The 22,354-nt window shown below is 30.8% G+C and overlaps 1 protein-coding gene across 1 annotated transcript in view; it reads left to right on the top strand.

Moving 5' to 3' along the window:
• Nmdar2 (glutamate ionotropic receptor NMDA type subunit 2) overlaps nt 1-22,354 on the top strand; it is an 81,216-nt gene that overhangs the window by 50 nt on the left and 58,812 nt on the right. Inside the window, exon 2 of the mRNA XM_018551729.1 lies at nt 3,304-3,475. Within this exon, the coding sequence (XP_018407231.1) occupies nt 3,310-3,475 (166 nt within the window). The 5' untranslated portion in view covers nt 3,304-3,309. The remainder of the gene's footprint in view (nt 1-3,303; nt 3,476-22,354) is intronic.

Below are 22,354 nucleotides of genomic sequence, written 5' to 3'. Positions count from 1 at the left end.
CCTCTAAAATGGATTTGGTAAAAAAATTAATGTTTATAAAAAGGTAAAAAAAGTCCATCATTCCTTAAAGTCAAAATATTTCTTATAGAGAAGAACATTTCGTATTCTTAATATAAAAAATTTAAAGTATGTTTTTAATGTGAATTTGTGTTGCATTTCATTAAAAAGTCTATTTACGAGGGCAGATCGAAAAAGCTGCATGAATATTTTATTGATAAAATGAGAAAACTTGTTTTGTATGTTAAGAAAAATTTATCGAACTGTAAAACAATTATATTTAAAAATAAATAAATTATTTAGTAGCCAATAAATTATATATTGTTTTAGAGATAATTTTTAATTAAAAGATACAATAAATAATGTAATTGAAATTATCGGTCAACTATATTAAAAGAAAGTATATATTTAATTTCTAACATTATAAGAAACATATAGAAACTATATAATACATAATACAATATATTTGTTATATCTTGCACAAATCTTTTTTTGTGTTTTTTTTTGTAACTGCAGTAATCAATTTATATATATATATCATATAATTTTTTTAATTTTATTAATGGATCATTAATTATATATTCCTTATATAAAATATTTTATACGATCTGAGTACTTAACTAAGTCATATTTTTTGCGTAAATTATACTCTTTGTGCTGTCAGCTTCATTTAAATGCAGTTGACGAAAAGTTTTTAACGTTTTGGGAATATTCGACGTGGAGATAATCATCTTTAATGAATGTTAATGAATTCATTGAGTTAATAACTTACATTATTCAAGGATAGTTACCTCAGCATTATTCGTACTTAAACAACTTGAAATTTTTAGGAAACCATTCATTTTCAACGGGTTCATGAATTTTTTCTTGATTTTTCAAACTCATGCACAATGAATCAATTTATAGATCCTTATCTCCATTTATACGAATTGTAGCACAAGTACCATCTGTACTTTGGGATAGAGTGGATAATTAAAGTAGATAAATATACGATCAGTGGTACGATTCGTTACCAATAATCGATGGATTACACGTCACTTCTTCGAATTAAATCCATTGTACAAACGATATTTGAGAGAATACTTATTATAATATAATTTTTCTCAATTTAATGTTACAAGAGGCGATTTCATGAATGAAAATATTTTTAGAACATGTTTTTAATTCTCTAAATGCTTAAAATAAAGAATTACAAATTATAGATTTTCTAAAATATTTTTACATCTATCACAGATATCACAGATAACATATAACACAGATAACATGTTATCACAGATAACATATAAGAGTCTATAATTCAATTATATTATTAATTTATTAACATTTTTTATCACAGATATGTATAAATTATTGATAAAAACAATACCTATCGAACACACATATACAATACTAATATATTTTGTATTAGTCTAAGAAACGATATTAATAATATTCGTTGAAATTTGATATATTTAGATAAAATTATTTTATTTTCAAATAAAATAAATTATACTGATAATGGAAGATCTAGTATTTTATTTCTTTGCTCTTATATAGATTGAAAATTTTACATTAAAACGAAATCTTCTATGATTGTATTATACATTTTAAAATTATGGAATGATATTGTGCCAAAAACCAAAATTTTGATTGTTGAGGAAAAATGATGCATCTCTTTCCTTTTAAAAGACCACTTTAAAGAGTTTAAAGTAATCGGTCTTTTGCTAAAAGGCATTATTGATATTACTGATAGACCGAAATGTAAGCCGCTGTCCAGTCTAAGCCTACACGTAGGTATTCATTCACTTCGATCGATTTATGCAACAGGTGCGCACCGGTCTATTCTTGTGGTAATAAAGTGAACAAGATGCCCCCTTGCTGCACTTTTCTGATCGCTTTAAACACCTAATGCATTGTCGATCGTGATGCGGTGTGGCAAGTGAAAATTGTAACAGTCTGTTCTTAATATTAATAAAGCGTTATTAAGCTGAATAATTACGTATTAGCATCATAATTTATAAAATATAATAAGATATATGGACAGAGGAAATATTGGTTTCTCCTAATTAAATAATTTGATAGTATAATGACAGAACTGTACAATCTATTAAAAATTATAATATATAATATTTGTACTTATTTTTAGATATAAATATGTAATCTATAGGGGAGACCGGGGCTCCATAGGGTATCATGGATCATTGACTGTTTAGGAAAATCCAGAATGTTTAATACTCCAGGTATGGGGTACTATAGGCCATTTCTAAAAATTTCTTTTTCGATTTTTATTTAAAAAACAAATCAATATTTATGAAAAATGCTCAATAAACCCTAAAATATACATTATCCCTTAATTATATAAAAAAATTGAAACCAAAAATTCTATATTTTAATATATTTTTTACTGTTTGAATTTTTGTAACTCATGGTGCCTCGGTCTACCTATATATTCCTAATATTATATTTATTTTTTCAGAATTTTTTTAAATTTAGATATATTCTTATTTAAATATTTTAATATATGGTATATCTATCATTGATAGTTGTGTTGCATTTTAAATGAATTCTGATTTCATATAATAAAGAAATTTTTATATTTGAAAGCGTTACTCTCTTCGATAAAAGTATGAGTACATGCTTAAAATTTCTACTGTCATAGCATTATTAAATATTTAAAATTTTTTTAAATTTAGAAGAAAAGGTGCACGAATTGGCATAGAGAATAATTTAATTTGATTAAATCAAAATTAATCGAAATTTTATATTTTCTCTTTTATATTTTGTGTAATTAACATGATATACAAATTCTTTGATGTGAAGAGTATGAATAAAAAATAATTTATCATTGTGATTATGAGTTCAGTCAATATTTAATAGGATTAAACAGTCCAATTTGATCGAATGTTAAATTAACATAAATTGAGGAAAATGCAATAAAGAGAAGAATTGCAAAATATCCGGCATAATGTAGCAATAATGATAATAAAGTAAAATAATATGACATGTACGTAATGGATGTATTTCTCAACGCAATCGTACATGTTACGAGTGATTGTATTCTGTACAATAATACTCGTTTCTAAACTCGGGCCATTTGTAACGTAGTGGCCGCGTCAACTGCCACGTCTCGGTCGAAACTTGGCGAAATATCGTTTTGTACAACCTGTTGACGATCTTTCTCACCGTTTGACGGAGTGAGAATGATTTATCACCTGACGGACGTTATTCGTTTCCGCACCATCCGGAACGCATGATGCACGTCTGTAAGACAACGTAACACGCGCCTTACTAAAATTTCATATTTCCTCCATCATATTTGTGTAACAGGTGGGCATGATGGTACCGTACAAATCCTTCGGCGTGAGAGAGTACACCAGAGCAGTCACTACTGCTATTAACACGCTGCAGAGAAGTACGAGGGGTCCAAGGCTAGGGCTTTTCCAGCGATATGATCTTCATGTCAAGATAGCGATGAAGGAACTTACACCTAGTCCAACTGGTGAGTATTATTTTCATTTGATTGATAGCATTGTTAGCTACATATTACTATTATTACACATTCCATCACATTGGATATTATATGTACATAAATATTGTATTAACAGGAAGGTATTTTACATTATATAAAATTAATTAAAATAAAATTAATAAATTAACAGTGTTTTTTAAATATGTACTTGTATTTTAATTTTTAATATACAGTCGGTGTTTATTTTTTTGCGAAACACAGTTGTGACATTTTTGCATCGGAAATGCAATATACGTATGAAAAAAAAATCTGCATTCTTAATTCCTAGTAAATGAATAATACATGCAAAAATTCCGGAACTTTGTTCTCACTAACATTTGGTATGCAGATATTTAGTGCTTAATTTTATGAAAAGCGTATATAAGTCGTACATTAAATTCTGATTTGCAAGTGAGAAGATTGTAAAACGTTTTAAAGAGAGTTTCGAATGATGAAAAAGATTTCAAACGTTATTAACTTTTCATCTTTGCGATCATGGGAAGGATTTACCTGCAAAATGACGAAATTCTGAGATTTTTTGGAATTGTAGCAAATTCACGAAGAGAATAGAAAGTCTCAGATCAATATTCGGCTCGGAGATATGAAGGCTTTTATGGGGCTTGGTCTTTATCAAACAAAATCTGAACGTTGGATTATACTCCTTTTACTAGTACCGTTCTTTGTATCCGTTAGGTACAAATCAGCATTTTAGTCTTGTGATAAAGAGATTCTCTGTTGTCAAACGAATGCAAAGCAGAAATGTAAAATGACTTGGATTTATCCTTTTGACGATTTATGTAATTACTTTTTCGCAAAGCTTGAATGAACACTAAATAAAGATTATAATTTATAGCTCTAACGTGACTAAGGAATAAATTTCTATTTTACACGAAATAGAAATTTATTTTGTATTTTTTCTCTTTACTATATTACAGTACCTATTACAGCAAAATAACGTAGAAAATGCCGAGTAATGCGAAATAATTAGAAAGCAAAAGCCAAACGTGTAAAGAGGTAACATGTAAGATAATATAATCTTAATTTAAAATACATGCAATGATGCAATGTAAAAATTTTTGCATGTATTATATAAATGTACTTATGTACAGTCGGTATTTATAATTTTAACAAATTAGCATAGAAATGAGTTTATACCACGGTATAATTTTTATTCTTTTTTTGAAAATTCATAACATTGATATTTGCACTGAATATTTTAACGTTGGAAACTTTGTGTCAATTCCATAAAACATAAAGTGGATGGAAATGAAGTACAAGCATTTCAATCATTGTGGGTTTTGATGGATGAAAATGCATAAAATACATCCGTTCTACAGTTTGCACATGACCCGTAGTAACAGCTTTATGTTCAATTAATTCAGAATGAGATAGGATTATATTAAACCGACGCAAATATTGATTAAAGAGTAAAGTTTCAAAAGCATGAGAAAGTATTATTATTTAATCCTGATCATTACCTGTTATCAGTACATTTACTAAAATATGAAAAAAAAGTTACATTTTACACAACTTTTTAGATTTAAAAATATATAAAAATCCGTAAAGCTTTAAAAATCAATATAAAAATATCTGAATGTTTCTAAAGTCTAAATGTTTCTATTTGCATTTAATTTGACTTGGCATAATTTTTAAATTAATTTTGTATGTAGTTTACTTTTTGCATATCATATCATCCATACTATACAATATATTTCATATTTATAAAATATTTAAATGTTAAAATAGAACCATGTCTAAAAATATTATTACACACCGTTCTTTTTCATAATTTCGTAATATAGACCGTAAAATTTTTTTATTTTTCTCAAATATTTTAAGTTTATAATATATTAGGTTCGGTAAATGACAGTGAGCGTTTCTTTGACGTTCAGCTTTTTCTAAAAATTTTATTGATGCTGACGGAAACTATCTGGAGCGCATTAAATTTATGAAAAATCGGAATTGGGCTGAAATCGGATGTTTTCATGCTGCCGCGCTCCGTTGAAAGAAAAAGAGACGTCGGGCGCAGTTCTGCCATGTAAATCACGTCGGAAAAGCTGGACGACAGCCAGGCGCTGCTCACACATCATCACACGTCGCACCACCCATTGCCACATACCACGTTCCGTCATCGTTTCACACGCTTCCTGAATGAATACATTGGCCGACAAATGATTGTACTACTACCGGAAATCTTAAATGAGTAATGACAATCACTTAATAACACGGCACCATTTGTCGGTCCATTAAATTTTCGTGCTACAGAAAAACTTTAACTCTGGGGCAGCAAGAATTATTAGAGCAAGTGATATGGAGAATGCAACGTAATGTAAACTTTGTAAATAATTTTTATTTTTCAAAAAAGCGCTTTGTTTTTGCGAATTCTACGGATTATTTTAAAAGGTTTGTTTAAAGGGTACTTTTTGGTTTGGAGTAAAACGCATGGAAATTAATTATTGTTAAGAATTGATAGGGATATAATTTTTATATACGGTTTAAGAATTTATAAGTTTCTGATTTAAAATATTTACAAAGTAGATTTTGAAATTTTTAAATAAACTAATAAAATTAAAAAATTTCATAGATTTTTACAACGTAATAATAAAACATAAAAGCATAACAGAAATATACCTTTATATTTTTTACTTTAAATCGGAAATAGTTGAAATCAATATTACAATCATTTTTAATCTGTAAGCTATAATATACATATAAAATCATGATTATTAATTGCTCTTGAGAATTACGTGAAAGTTTTTCCGCAGTTTTTCAGCAGCTTTTTATGCTTATCAGACACTTCTAATAGCACAACCGCGATAACTATTGGGAAGTAGCGACGGCTAGCCGAAAACCGGAAGCGGTTCGGCTAGGGGGCAAATTGAACATCGCGGTTAAACGCAGACACCGCAACGGCTGACATGTGTAGAGTAAATCGCAGGTCAACGCCAGCAGTCACGATCGATATCCGTGCTTTCGATATCGCGAGAGCAATTTCCATATACACGATAACTTTCCTACACAGTCGTGTTTATTAAAAATGGAAATAGTCAATGTTGATCCATAATTGACATGTCAAAAAGAAACTACGATTTGATATACATGTTTATAATATGTAGATCTTCAATAAATAGTCTAATTCATTATGAAGAAAATGAAATGGAGATAAGGCAAAAAATTGCATATATACATACGTACATTGCAAAAAATGGCATAATATATTACAAAGTTTGCGTTATTAAATTAGATTACAGATGAGCTGGATTGAAGATTGAATACGAACGTGAACGTCGAACGGATTATATGCATGAATAATGCAAAATTATAGTATGTTGGGAATTGTAGCCAACGATAGATACAAGCATATAAAGCTTTCTTTGAATACATAACTTCTTATTCTTCAAATTCTTTCAAGATTAATAAAAGATGAGAGAGAGAGAGAGAGAGAGAGAGAGAGATGTATTAAACTTTCAAGATATGATTCTATATACCTCAACAACGAGAAAAGTTTACATGAGCTTCGCGATTGTTGGTTTACTCGCATATCGACGGCTATAAAGCTAGGTTTGTGCTAGCATCGTTGCGTGAAAATCCATCGGTAATTCCAGCTGGCGTCACTAAAGGAGGTCGCGTCGTGCCTTGAGAGAGCGCTCTGTTCTCCATCAGGCAAAGTGATCCATTCAATTTTATCGGTGACTCGATAATACCGGCAATGCATGATTGACTTGGAGCTTCATCGATTATTTAAAATCTTGTTAATCGCTATTTGTTCGATCCGGAAGTGCGGATAAGAGCGAAAGAGAGGGAGAGAGAGAGAGAGAGAGAGAGAGAGAGAGAGAGAGAGAGCTTGCAAGCTGCCGCCATCTAACGAAAAATGACGGAACGTTTTTACACGTAGATTTTGAGAAACGACTTAATTATAACATTCAAATAACTACAGTTAGTCATAACTTCTGTCGGTTCAATATAGTTAATATTTTACTACAATCTTTTAATAAAATTAAAATAAAAAATAATTTAATTTAATTTAGTCTTACTCGATAAGTTACTAAAATATGCAATTTATTGTAAAATATATAATTTTGCAAATAATACAATAAAATATAATAAAAAATAGAAAAATTTTTAATAATAGTCTACTTTTCACTTTATTGAAATGTACTTGTATCTAGTAATGTAAGTTTTGCAAAATGAGAATGTGTTTGTATAAAATTTATTGCACAAATTTTAGCGTTGTTTCTGCACATAACAATTTATAGACGTTGATCGGTTATTAGAATTGCACGGTTATTAAAATTTATTTATTGTTATAATTTATAAAATTTTGCTGTATATGATGATAAGAAAGTAACATATATAGTTAGATTAAGAGAAAATTTGGAGCAACATTGCGCAATTTCTAAGTTAATTTAAGTCGACTGTACTTGATCCCAGGTTAAATCAAACGTTTAGCTGTACTGATTACAAGTCGGATCAATTGATTCAATTAGGAATTAGAAGCTCGGAGATGTAAACATAGGAATATCCCTTAATTTTATTTATTTTGTTTACCGATCTATTTAATTACATTTGAAATTATAATATAAAACAGAGACGTTGTATGTAAAAGAATTTATTTTAACTATAATTTTATCAATAAATCGTAATTAAAAGATCTGTTGGAATTATGATTAAATATAATATTATCTAAAAAAGATAGAAGTTTCAAAACGTTTATTTGAATTGATTTATTTCTTTGTTGTTACATAACTGATACAAAATATATAATTTTAATAATACAATATATATAGATATATAGATATACTATAATAAACGATATCAGAGAAAGATAATAAGAATGAATCAATACTTTATTTTAACTCTAACAATCTGTGATCAAAAGATAAGTAACGTCTGCTAGATAGTCTTTTAATTTCCCAAAGTTAAACTCACACAATATTATGTTATAAATATATCTTGTTTCATACTATATATATATATATATATTTGTATGTATAAATTTTATCTGCAAAAGATAATTAGAAACTTTATATAAAAGCAAAGATTTAAAAACTTTTAATAGCAGTGTTCAATAATAATTACTTATTGATTTCCTGTAAAGCGTTAAAGTAAAAAGAAAAATGCAATTTATCCTAGAATATCAAATTAGAACTATTTTATGTTGATCTATCTGGTTTGAATATTTCTATATAATAAGTTTTGAAACCTGTAAATAAATATACATGTAAATAGTATAAGAAGTTTAGGGAAACATTCAAAATATTTTACATAGTTACGTGCAAAACGCAAAACTTTCGCGAAAATATTGATCGTCTAGTCGAAATAGAAACTCAAGATACAATTTGAAAAGTTTAAATTTCCTTCCGCACCTTCATCTTCTCCTCTTTTTCTCGATTTAATTGTTACGCTCACAAATTTTAGTGTACTGATTATATGCCCCTCACTTTTCCTTGACTATTGCGGAAGTAGTTTTAATTTATTGATCACATCTTCCTTACGACACAATTTTGCTCGGAATATTGCAAATATCAAAAGATAAATATAAAATAAAACAAGAACAATAATAGAATATAAAAATGCAAATAGAGCCTTCTTATTAACAATAATAGATATCTAGATGGATAAAAGATCTTTCATTAAAACATAAACTACGGATATATTTAATTGGCTAAACACACATACACACGCACGCACACTCACACATATATAGTAATGTTTTTAACGATACATTTTCTTGTTAGTTCTTTTTAAATTTTTAATTCTTATTTAGTTTATACTGTTTACTCCTAATTCTATGATATGTTTCATATCTTAATTTACGTCAAATACGTTTATATACGAATATGTAATTCTGTATATAATCTACACACAATGAAACTTAGCGATCAAGATTTCTGAGCAATTAATATCAAGCCAATTTACCGTTCGTGACATCTCGGTTATTTGCTTGCATTTACTTCAATCAACGGCAAAGTCTATCACACATAGAATTAGTTTCCTCGAAGTATTTTATGACATATGCGGATATTAATTTTGTTTAGAGTTTATTAAAAAGCTTTTGCATAAAAGTAATGTATTAAAATGTTTCTTACGTCTAACATAGCATCTACATATTTTATATATATATTACTATATTAGACGGAAAAATATTTAAACAAACATACACGTACATGTATTCAATTTTTCTAAGCAAAACTTAAAATTAATTTAAATATCAAATAAGCTGGATCTATATGTAATGCTTTTTATTATCAGTCTTTTTTATATACATTTTAAGCACTTTCTTCATTATTTTTTTCTATAACACACTTCACAATGTACATTAGGAAGAATTTTTGCAATACCATTTATCCAGATACGGTGAACGCTAAAGTCACGTTATCCCTTTCTTAATTATAGTGAAGAAAGTTGTGAAGAAAAAGATAACGTGATCTTTGCTTTCACCGTATTTGGAGATAAAACGGTATTACAAAAACTCCCTATTATCTAAATAACTGTAACTATTTAGTGAAGTTTCTGAGCAATTACTCAACATCTTATCTATTTAGCGGAATCAGAATACTATAGTATGAAGCGGCGTGTTACAAGCGTTTGGCATACCGTTTGAAACGCCAATCGAAGAGCTTTTGAATTATTTGCCTTAGCGTTCCCTTGTTCATGTTCTTATTAAGAATCTTTTACGACATTGTTGCAATGAGAAATGGGTTGACAGAAGGAGTATGAGGAAAAGAAAGTAACAGTATTTTAACAAAGAGAACGTAGTATATAAAACGTTTTTGCGAATTGTAAAACATTTTCTTTGCGCACATAACGACTTTTGTTCATTTTTGTATAAAAATAAAAAAAGTCTCGCAAAATTATTATTCACCACCTATAGAATAAAAATGAATAATTTAAAAATAAAAAGTTATACATATATGTTGCATATCAAAATGAAGAATACATTAATCTAAAAGAAATATTACATTCAAAAACCGTGTCAAAATAAAAAGATACGTTTAACGAATAATGATTGAATACATATTTTTACATTTGTTGATATATTTAAAAATATATGCTATTTAAATTGATACAAATAATGTTACTAATTTTTTGATATTATGATACGTTGAGAAGCTTCAATTACGTTTTATTATCCATTTATTTAACTTACTATTTTGTATGTAAATACATACAATTGCAATTTATATCAGTTATGATTATTTAATTATACATATATGGAAACATATAGTGATGTTAATTTTAGTTACTTTTAAAAATTACGCTTATTTTAAAACACCATTAGAAACATTGTTATATTTATTACAGAAAATGCATGTGATAAGTCTCATTTAGTAGACTCTCCTAAAACTTAATTTTACGCGAGAACCAATCTCCTCTGCTTGTTGCACACATTTTTCGCCCTTTGAAAGAGATTTATTCTGTTTTTGAATCAACGGAGAATATACATTTACGAAAAGAGTCGTCTTCACCAATCAAGCTTCACGCGACCTTTAAATTGTCACCTCGTCTGAATTTTACCGTCTCGAGATAACTTCACGATCAATCGATAGATTTCGTCGTAGACTTACCGACGACATTCGCACAAAGACTGCGCTGACCCTTCTACGGCAAGTTCGAGCCATTCCAACAAACGACATTCCCTTATCGCGGACCATTCCGTAGATTGATGCGGCTACATAGTGAGCTCCAATACGGAGTTCAGATTGGTGTGCGTCATCGATTAGTAATTTGGGACGCAGACTTTTAGTTCCCCAAGTTTAATCTTTTTTTTCCTTTTCCTCTTTCTCATAGACGTGTCTGAATGATAGAACGATGCTTTTGGCGATGTTCTGTCGTAACAATCTTTCTTCTGTTTACATAAAAAGATAAAATCAAGAGTGACATGAACTATTGCAATACTTTTTTCTAAAATATTCTTAATACAATTTATAATATTTGTAATATAAAAGTTATAATAAATCTTTTAATTATTTATATACAATTCTTAATAGTTCTGTTTTTAAGGACTTTAATTTATGAAGTCTTATATACGAAGAAAAGTAAAGAAAATTCATTACTTTTTAATATGTAGATAAATGCTCTTTGGCTTTAGTCCTTTACTGTTATTGAGTTGTAAGGCAGAATCATTGAACTTTGAATGAAAAGTAATGGAAATGTCAATGGATCTTAGTTCGTCCGATATAAAAACAAGACGGTACCCATCTATTAACAACGAACGTTTGACCTAAAATCTCAAAATAGTTTCTTCAATGTGGACACTTAGAGTGTTTCTTGTAAAAATAACTGCTTAAAGTGTATGAAATCGAGCAACCGGAGAACGTAATACAATGCATTTCTTGATCAGGAAAATAAAAAGAAACTTGCTACTTGAGTGTAGTTACTAGCAGAAATTTCCTATTCCAACTGCGTCGGCCAATTTTATCTCTCTTTTCTAGAAAGATATCTTACTATCCTTGAGAGTAGTTAGAGAAATTGTTGGTAAGAATTTTTTGAAGCAAAACTTTTCAAAGCAGAAATTCTCTCTTAAGAATTTCATAAATAATTTTTCTTTATTTTTTTCTTTATTCTATTCATATGTTAATTTTTGTAAAAATTTTATCTTGTTATTTTATACATATATAGTGTATCATGTACTCATGTATGCACACACTTTTCATACATACAGATATATATTTGTATATAATGTAAAATAGGATTCGCTTGAGACAATTTCGTCTGCTGCGAATAAAGTAATACGACCTTTTTCCCCTTTTCCGACAAAGTGGATCAATCACGGTAGCACTTGCTATTCTCGATCGTCCATCAAGTAAAAGTTTCAATCGTACCTACGTACGTTATAATCAGACGCTACTATCACAATGAACTTCTCCGCATATATCGATACGATTCCGGATTTCGTTTCCGATGCCATCTCTCCGCTAAGAACATTTAATCAATCTTGTCGTTGTCCGATAGGTCTGTCGAATGCGTCATTTGGACGAACTACTCAGTACACAGGATTCTCTTCCGACGAAGTCGTTCGTCACTCAATAAAAGAGAGGGAAATCAGGTCGAGCCACTAATGGAGCTTTTCAACGATCCTGCGGTGCTTCGGCCAATTCTCAATAATAAAGTTTTGCTTATCAAAAGATCCGACTGATCGCTCCACGGAGGAATTTTTCCTTTCTCCTTCATAAGGAGTATTGTTATTTCAATCAGCATCAATTCTTTCCTTCCAATAAGTAAACCCCAGAGTAACTTTAGCAAGATATTGTGGCGTTATGATTCGCCAACAAATGAATTTATGAGATAATTTTGAATAACTGTGTAGGAAATTTATTCGGATGAAGTGTAGCGAAGATAAATATTATTTTCACTTTTTATGAAACATTATTTACTTAGTGTCTATATATTATAGGATGTTTCAATATAATTGGAGTGTAAAAAAAGTTTGGTAATAGCTACCTAATGTTGAATAAAATAATTTCAATATTAAATATTTTTTTAATGGAACCTAATATAACATTATACTTTTCTAAATAATATTTAATAATTATTACCAAACGATCGTTTATATTTATTATGTTTAGTAATATATGTACTAAGTATTAAAAAAAATATAATTCTTCTATTGTTAACCAAATGTTTGAAATTTGTTCACTCAACGTTTAGAATTATCAAACTCTTTTTTCAATATAGATACTATATTAACGATATATATATATATATATATATATAGAAACAATTTTCTTTGATAAAAAATTTGATTTAATTTCTGGAAAATATCTGATTATAATATTTTTAAAACAAAAGCTGTAATAACACGGAAACTTTTTATATATAATATACATATACTTAATTTTATTAATAGACTCTCTCTCTCTTTAGGGGATACTTTTAGATTCATTAAATGCTTATAAGCATTTAATGAAGTTTATAATTAAAGGTAGATAAAATTGTTTAATGGACTCGGAAAAAATTTGTGAATGCAGTGAAATTCACGTTATAAATGAACATTTCATACATGTCGGGGCAAATGGTCAAAGGAAATTGCACCAATATACCCCATCAACGTATGGAAGATGCAACAGGGAGATGTCAGGATGCAATCAGTATTCGAGGTCGAATACGTTTGAATTTGTGCCTTTTTTTTGCTGATCAAACTTGAGTGAACACATAATGAATTAGCTCACGATATATTAAATATTTGATAGCAAATTCAAAATTGATGAAACGATGTTATAAAATCCGTTGCTAACATATAGTAAAATGGAAATCGATACGGCGGATATAAATTATTTCCTATAAAGTTGATTTTTTAATTACTGTAAATAATTTCGCGTTTTCAAGACTAATTACTGTGTATTGATCATAGTAACTCTGACAGGTTACATATATATGTAACATTTAGTATCTACGTAACGGCAAATAGTATATATGGAAATATGATATCCTCGCGCATTGAAAATGGGTGAACGTCAAAGCCGAGAGTTTGTTTTAAAAGTCTGTCTTTCTTAGAAGAACAAACAAACGGAGAAACAAATGGAAAGGATACTAAAGTAGGTCATGCTTGGAGCACATGTTATTTGGTTCGAAGATGAAAGGGACGCAGAGGCAATACTCTATATGGCAATTCTCATCTGATACTGATACGTATTACATGTCTTTTTCCACATAGGGGAAAAGAAATGAAAGAACGCTTTGTAGCACAGAGTGACATTCGGGAAAAAGCGCGAGAGGAAAAAAATACAATCATGTGACCAGTATAACAAAGTAAATTGTTCAGGACAAGGCGATCGAATTGAGGATGGTGCGTACAAAGAAAATCGCAGAGAGAAAGCATGTGGATTGGGCACGTAGCAGAGGCCATTCAATAAAGTGATTCAGCGCAAAATCTCGTAAGCCGAGTGTATGCGTTATGGTTTTCAGCGATTCGATACGAGCCATGCTTGAAGAGCTCTTATGAATATTTGATGTCGATACCGTTACGTCGGATTGTCTGCGTATCCCATTACAGCACGACGGACATCAATACTTTCCCAGATGACTATATGAATAATAAAAGAAGTGTTTAAGTTTTTAATTTCATGAATTTTATATGTAATAATAATAATAATTTTATTATAATATTATTTATTATGTTAAACAAAATTTGACTATATAATCTTAAAATATAAAGAGTATGATGTTATTAATTAGCTACCTTAATTTTAATGAGCATGGAAACAAAAACTTTTAGTATTACTTTTTAACATATAATATTTTTCATAACATAAATTATTTTTAGTTACGATTTGTTGGAAAAATTTTTGTTAATAATTGATTTTAAAAAAGTAACGGAAAAGTAACGAAAAGTTATTTTTCAAGTAACGGTAACTGTAACGAGTTACTTTTAAAAAGCGATAACTGTAACTGTAACTAGTTACATTTTTTACTCGGTAACGAGTAACTGTAACTAGTTATTTTTAAAAAGTAACTTTCCATTCCCTGTATATATATATATATATCGTATATAAAAATATGTCAGCAAACGAAGTTGTTCTTTCTACAATAAGCTTCTCTGGAAAAGAAATATTTAATTATTTAAACTCGCTGCTAAAACTACTATGTATGTCACTCGATTCCGCTGTATTTCCGAAAGAAACTATATGCATGTATAATACATGCGTAATAAAAGAACAGTTTGTAGTTGTGATCCTTAATATCAGACATTACCTTCTACAATGTGGATAATCATTCGCATAACATTTTGCTTACTTATAATTTTTCCATGGAAAATGTTGAATAAGAATGTTTTAAGGAGCACCATGTTATACGCAGCGACATGCCTCATTAGTAAAGTTATTTTTGTTGTATTAAGCAAATAATGTTTATAAAATCAACGGTTATTTCTCCATCCATAATTACCAAGTAAACAATCACTTAGGAAATTCTCTATGCTTTAAACTATTCATATTCGTTCCTTCTGTTTGTAGTGTAATATCACGGTCCCTCGCGCACAAAGATGACTGTTAATGCCACTCTCGTAGAATTCCAGAGTGCGGAAATGTAGTCAAAGTAATGCAATATACTGCTACCACTACCCTCTCATCTACTGGCCTGTCCATCCATGATAGGAACCAATGTCTCTCTGTTCACAGTGAACGTTTATTTAGGCGAGCTCTTGTATGAGATCACTTTCCTAATGTCATAGCTTACTCGGAAGACTTCTAAATTCAATCTTTGGTGATAAAATACTGCTTAAATTGCATTTTAATAAACTTAAAATTTCCGTCAACACAAGTCATCGCAGTCGCATTCAGTTAATATCTCAATGCCTTTCTTCTCGATTTATCAGCGTGAAATAAAAGCTTCTTTCGTCATCCAATTTTACAGAATTGTCGAGATACATTTATCGCCAAAGTTTACTTGCGAAAGTTGAATCCGATACTTTGCGGAAAGTTTTCGCATATTTTCTTGTCAGGATATATTTAGCTGTATATATTTCCTACTGAATATATTATACAACAACAATACACAATTTCCGAACTACAAATTTGAAAATATCAAATTTATGATTTAAATAGCGCGTTAATGTAATTGAAGATAAATGAGTTTTAAATTATACATGGAGCTTTTATGTAAAGTTTGTAGCAAAAACATATAAATTTGGTATTGATATAAACAGTTAGGGATAAAGAGTATCCTTGTAACCTTCGCAGTAAACTTTATATAAATATATTTTGAAGATGGAATTATTTGGCTTTGAATGAAATGGTGTACATACATAATACAATATTTTAATTATTGTTTGAGCATGAAATAAATATTACTACAAAGTGATTTCCTTAATAATTATTTTGGCAACAGATTGACAGTTGTTATTTCTCACCGGTTAGCTATTTTACATAGAAATTGTTAATTCTGTAATAACAATGGAGAATCTTTTGACTATAACGAGCGATTTATAATATTTTAATTATATTTGAGCGTGAAGTAAATATCACTACAAAGTGATTTTTTAAATAATTATTTTAACAACAGACTAACAGTTGTTATTTCTCTTCAGTTAGCTATTTTACACAGAAATTGTTAATTCTGCAATAACAGTGGAGAATCTCTCGACCATAACGAGCGAATTATTCCATCAGAATTCAATTTCCACGTGTGTGTGTGTGTGTGTGTGTGTGTATGTGTGTGTGTGTATTGTATGTGTGCGTGCATTCATTGTATTGTATTTGCTAACGTCTATATCATGTATTTGCACATAATGTTGAAGACAAACTCAAATAAATAACGTACATAAATTTGAAATATATTTATATACATCCAAGATAATGAACAAAGCTATATTACATCCTTGTTTTTTTTTCCAAATATACGAAACGATCATTAATAACGTGCGAATTCACTCCAATATCGAATTCCATCGGAGTCCCTGCAACCCTTCTAAGTATGGCAGGATCGTGGAGTCGATTATTCTCGAGGTATCTCAGAGCTTTTCCCGTGAAGAAATCTGAAGACGAACATTTCCGGAGCACGCTATTTATGCTATTTATATTAAAATGTAAACCATCGGTAGAGATTCTCTGAAACTTACGTACAAATGACGCAACAAACACCAACATGAAATCGTGAAGTAATTGCAAAAGTGATACTTCTATAAATAGTTGAATAAAAGACTACTATTTTATTATTGTTCTAATTACATTGATTTAATTATAATGTCATACAAAATTATTAATTCGTTATAATCAAGAATATCTTATACTAATTTAATAATATCTAATTTAACTTCATAAATAACAACTATTTTTGTAACGTATATTAATATAATTTTCATGTTCCCCTTATTTAATTTCCTGTAATTTTCACATGACATCTCACAAACTCAAAGGACATATAACCGTACTGCTATGAGACACTTCGGACACGTTTCTCTTTTATGTGATATTTTAATAGAAACATGTACAGCGTGTTTGGATGACTGAGCCAGACAAAATCCATTCAAATAATTACTTTACTTTCGCGCGTGGGATAGTAAAACATACCGCAAGCGAGACTTACCTTTACAACGAGGCTCCTAATTACAGCACAAAGAACGACGCACGATACTGAGCTCTCTTATTCTCTATTCAGTATGAATCCAAACAAAATTACGTATCCTGTACCCTCTTCTTTCACTTCGTGTAGTAACGCGATCACGTACGTTCGACTTAATTAGAACTTTGCGCAGATACATCAATTTATTGGATTTCTCGGATCGAAAGTCTCTTGAGTTTTAAGATACTATACACTTCAATTATAGGATTCCTAAATCGATATTTGAAGAATGTTGTACCATTAAATTCACGATTATCAAAGTTTTTTAAATATAAATGTAATTTAGTGTTTGATTAATAATGTTCACTTATGAGTTAAATTTAATTAAGTCTTTATATTTGTAATATTATTAATTAAGATGTGTTGCAATATTATTTAATTTTAATTATATTAATGTAACGCTGTAGTCTTAATTGCTAACCCTACAAAACTGTCATTAAAATTTACAACAGTTACTCATGTTGGATAAGATTTATTTAATTTATGTTATTAATTAAAAGACATTAATTAATTAAAAAAATTAAAATAACAAAAAATAAATATTATTTAATAATAAATATATTTTAAAAAGAATAGTCTAAATTTTCAGATGTAATATGAAAAAAGTTAAATTGTCTGACATTTTTAACAAAGAAATTTATAATGGAGTGACTTCACAACTCATCGTTAGTACTGGAGTTAAATCGTGTGTGCGTATGTTGTAATATTATATTTAATGGTAATAATAAAATTTTGTAGAGCATCAGATTTATCCAATCGACAATATTGGAATCTTGAACTTTGCACGACAATACAATTTATTATGATCGTAACACGAGATGATTTGATTTAAAATTAATAGCATTTTTTGATCGACATGCAGAATTAAAGTCTTTAATTAATCCGTATCTATAATCGGATCTTATAATCTTAAGACTATCTTAAGATGTCATGAACCAATCAGAGAGCTGTATTAGCATCAGAAGACAATACTTAAGACGGTCTTAAAATAAGGACAGACTAGAAATACCGTCTTTAGAACTTTAATAGTATTTGGTCTTTGAGATATTTACAATACATAATAATGAATACTTTATTTCTTGTTTTATACAATGATTTTATTAAAATATACATACGTATACAAAGCTGTTACATCTTTATTGCTACTGGATAATTGAGATTATTCTTAAATTATTACAATATTTTTTATTTCAAGTTTAATTTATTTTTTTTTATTAAAAAACTTTTTAATTGATGATATAAATCTTATCGAACAGCAATCTTATAAATCTCTCTATTTACCATTTTAATGAAATACTTTCGGCTTTATTAAGTAACTCGCCGTCGAGCGTGTCAAACAAATTTCTTTCGATGTCTCTTTGATGTGTCTGCCGATGCTTATTACATTAACATAAGAATGGACGTGCACTTACAGCGAAGGAGTGTCGGTATTATAGAATCAAGTTTGGGTTACTGTAGTCCACTTCCCCGCGTTACATTTGCATATTTCAAGGGGAGAAAGTTTTTAAAAGAAGATTGCTGCAGAGGCAGAGGGGCGAATGTCTGCGTGTGTGAGTATATTGTTCCTGTGGTACGCCTTATAAGGATTTGTATTGATTGGCGGCATTTTCCATTTAGGAGGTATAGCAATGTGCACGTGCGTATGAAATTACGTGGCTCTGTGAATACAATTAGCTGTATTAATCGATTATCGATGCCGTATTCCATTATCTCGTAACCCGTTATCGATGATGATTGATTCGATTACAAAAATCGACGAAATATTTTCAATATTAATGTAATGATTAGTAGAGTATGCGATGTTTTATATTATATATAAGAATATTTACATGAGTTAGTAGCAGCAATTATAATAATTGAATCGTTTAACAATCAAATAGAAGGATACGGTTTTTAAATTATTAATTATATTAATTACATCCCATTAATATTCTACGTCATGTGAATGTAGAATGGTTATAACGATATGTTAATTTCTCGTTCGTATCACAGATTCTGTCCAATGTAATAATTGCTTGTTTCCGCATGAAGAACATTGTCTCGATCTCAATAACGTTTTCTCTACCTCAGTAACTTTACGATCACTTATTACATCAACACTGAGCGAATAGCCCTGACGAACAGTTAAAGTGGAGGCAAACTCACTTTCGAGAAATATAATATATAAATCATATTTTATCAAGCAAGAATTTTATCAGTGCTTAGTTATTTATAAATCAGTTTAAATTATTATTGATTAAAATTTTTTTAATAATTGTTTTTTATCATTAGTTTGAATTTTAGATGTAAAACCAAAAATATTTCTTAGCTTTTTCTTTTGAAAACATTGTAGGTAAACGTAGAAACATTTACAGCGATAATTAATTTAAACATAAATATTACGCTATCTTTTATTAATTTAACAGAATTTTAATACGTATATTCTACAAAATCTCTCTTCATTATTTTGAAAAATAATATTTTACTTTTAATACAACTGCATGTATTGTGTGTATTTGATAAATATCTAGGAATACTGAGATAATTAGTTTTAAGTACTTATTAGACGTTTGAAAAAGCTCCATCAGTATAAAAATTACAATTTACTCATTGTGATTAGTATTTAATTATTAGAAATAAATCTTGAACAGAATTGAGTCATGGAATTAAAAATAGATACCGTAAACAGTCCCGCTATTCGCTGGCCTCGCCCACGTTAAACGCAGAGCGCAAACCGTATGTCACCCTTGCGGCATTGTTTTACTATCCCATCACCCCTTGCTTCCCACCCACTTCGTAGCACATTAACATTCAAGAATTGTCCCATATTTTTATTAAGTACAATAGAATGTCAAATTCTGATACAAGGGTGACACGAAGGAGACGAGAGAAATTTTTCATTTTTCATATTTAACTCTGAACCTCGACATACTTGCTGTATACGAAAGTCCTGGCGACCCTTAAAGTACCGTGGACCGCCACCGCCGCCGCCGCCAGCGCGTATCTGTCGCGGTATCCATGGCGACTGAGCACATGCGCGATGGTGTTACTCGGGCCATCCGCCGTGGAACATACCACGGGGGTGGTTTTTCGTGTTGGCACACCCGGGCGGTTGGCTGGGCGGTGTCTGTGGCCTTCACTTTCCTCCCGAAAATCGAAGGCTACGGGGGTGGTAGCCGTCCCTTTTTCCTATATCTCTCCTCTTCATCACCTTCTTCGTTTTCTACCTTCCTTCTACTTCTTCTCTTTCCTTTTTTCCTTTTTCTTTTTTTCGTTTCTTCTATCTATATCTTGCTGTTTTTATTTTTTTTTTTTTACTTCCTCTTTTTGTTGCCACGTTTTCGCGCGGTACTTATCGGGCTTACGTCTCTAAATATCTTCTTCGATGTGCGCGTCTTCGGGTATACACGTGTCATAGGAGGGTTTCGTAAAGCCGCATCCGTCGCAAGGGTGCACGTGTCAAAACAGCAAAGAACAAAGTGAAAGTGTCGCAATCCCGGCAATCCGTTGCCTCGCTCATTTTGTGCACTCCAATAGCCCGTACAACTGACAACATTCCGAGACTTCCTTTTGTCTTTTGAAGACCTTCAAGAGTTAAAGCATCTTCAGTGTGATCTCGACCGTTGAGCCCATTTTTCAGCGCGCTAAGTGCCTGGGGAAGAGCTCTGGCGTATCGAAAGATCGTACACCGCATGGATCAACCAAGCGTCTCCACTGCGCCAGTGAAACTTCCTAGTCACGTGAGCAGCGAGGGTGGCGAGGAGGGCGATGAGAAGGAGTGAGCCGAGTGTGCCGTAGTCAGCGATACGACGACGAAGAGCGAGATACGTTCCGCGTGGGAAGCCGCCGATGAATTTCCCGATTCTCGCCGCGACTAGCGAGGGCAGCTTACACATCGATCGATCATCTAAACAGCTGTTTGAAAGATCGCCGCCAGTCTCGGTCGTTCCGTGACCAAGTACCGACGCGTCTACCGTTGTTGCGATTTTTGGAGTCCTAACGAACCGTGGCACTTTATTACAGTTAGCGAACTTTCTCTCGTCGAGATAAATGACTCACGCGGACTTGGCGAGCTCGAGACTTCGTTATAATGAGTCCGAAGAAATATATTGCATTGTGCCCGGCAGCGAAACAGCTGACAAGTGACAATAACTCAGGCCGCCTCATTTGCAACATGATCGAACGATCAATAACACGGTGACTTAAATAAATATCCTTCGATCAAGTGCGAAGCAGAACAACCGTGAGTATCAGCGCAGCTTCCACCTCATGCGACGGAGATCGTGCGACGCGTGGATGCGTCCAATTTTGATCGAGAATGACCTGATTTCCATCTTCAGAGCTAAGATCGATCCTGGAGAGTATCCCACTCTGCGTCGCCCTGCGTATTCGTCTCCGTTTTCCTCTCTCGCAGATTCCGGAGGAACGTCGTGGCGCGTCCGCAGAAACGGACATCTTCGTGGCCGGCGCGAATAATTATGTCGCGAGCTGACACCACTGCCACATCGATCACTGTCAAGTAGATCGCGCGATCGCACCTTTGTGCGACTTCACAGAGGTACCATATATCTATTGATCCGAAAAAGGATCATCGATGACGTTAATTATGCAGATGAGTATTGCTAATTGCAAGTCAAAGTCTCGAATGTCATTTATTCATAACATTGAGTAATTTATTTAAAAGTTTTTTAATTAGACTCTCTTTTATGTCTGTTGATATCATTAATTATGATGTGCCAGAATGTTGCTGAAGCCATACAACTAAAGAGCGAAAATATCTAAAGCTTCAGGTGTCGCAATAAATATCTTATGTCTTCACTTCCTTCAGAG

This window comes from Cyphomyrmex costatus, unplaced genomic scaffold (assembly GCF_001594065.2).
Source record: "Cyphomyrmex costatus isolate MS0001 unplaced genomic scaffold, Ccosl1.0 scaffold10, whole genome shotgun sequence".
NCBI classification, from domain to species: domain Eukaryota; kingdom Metazoa; phylum Arthropoda; class Insecta; order Hymenoptera; family Formicidae; genus Cyphomyrmex; species Cyphomyrmex costatus.
This window is presented reverse-complemented; position numbering and strand designations above follow the sequence as displayed.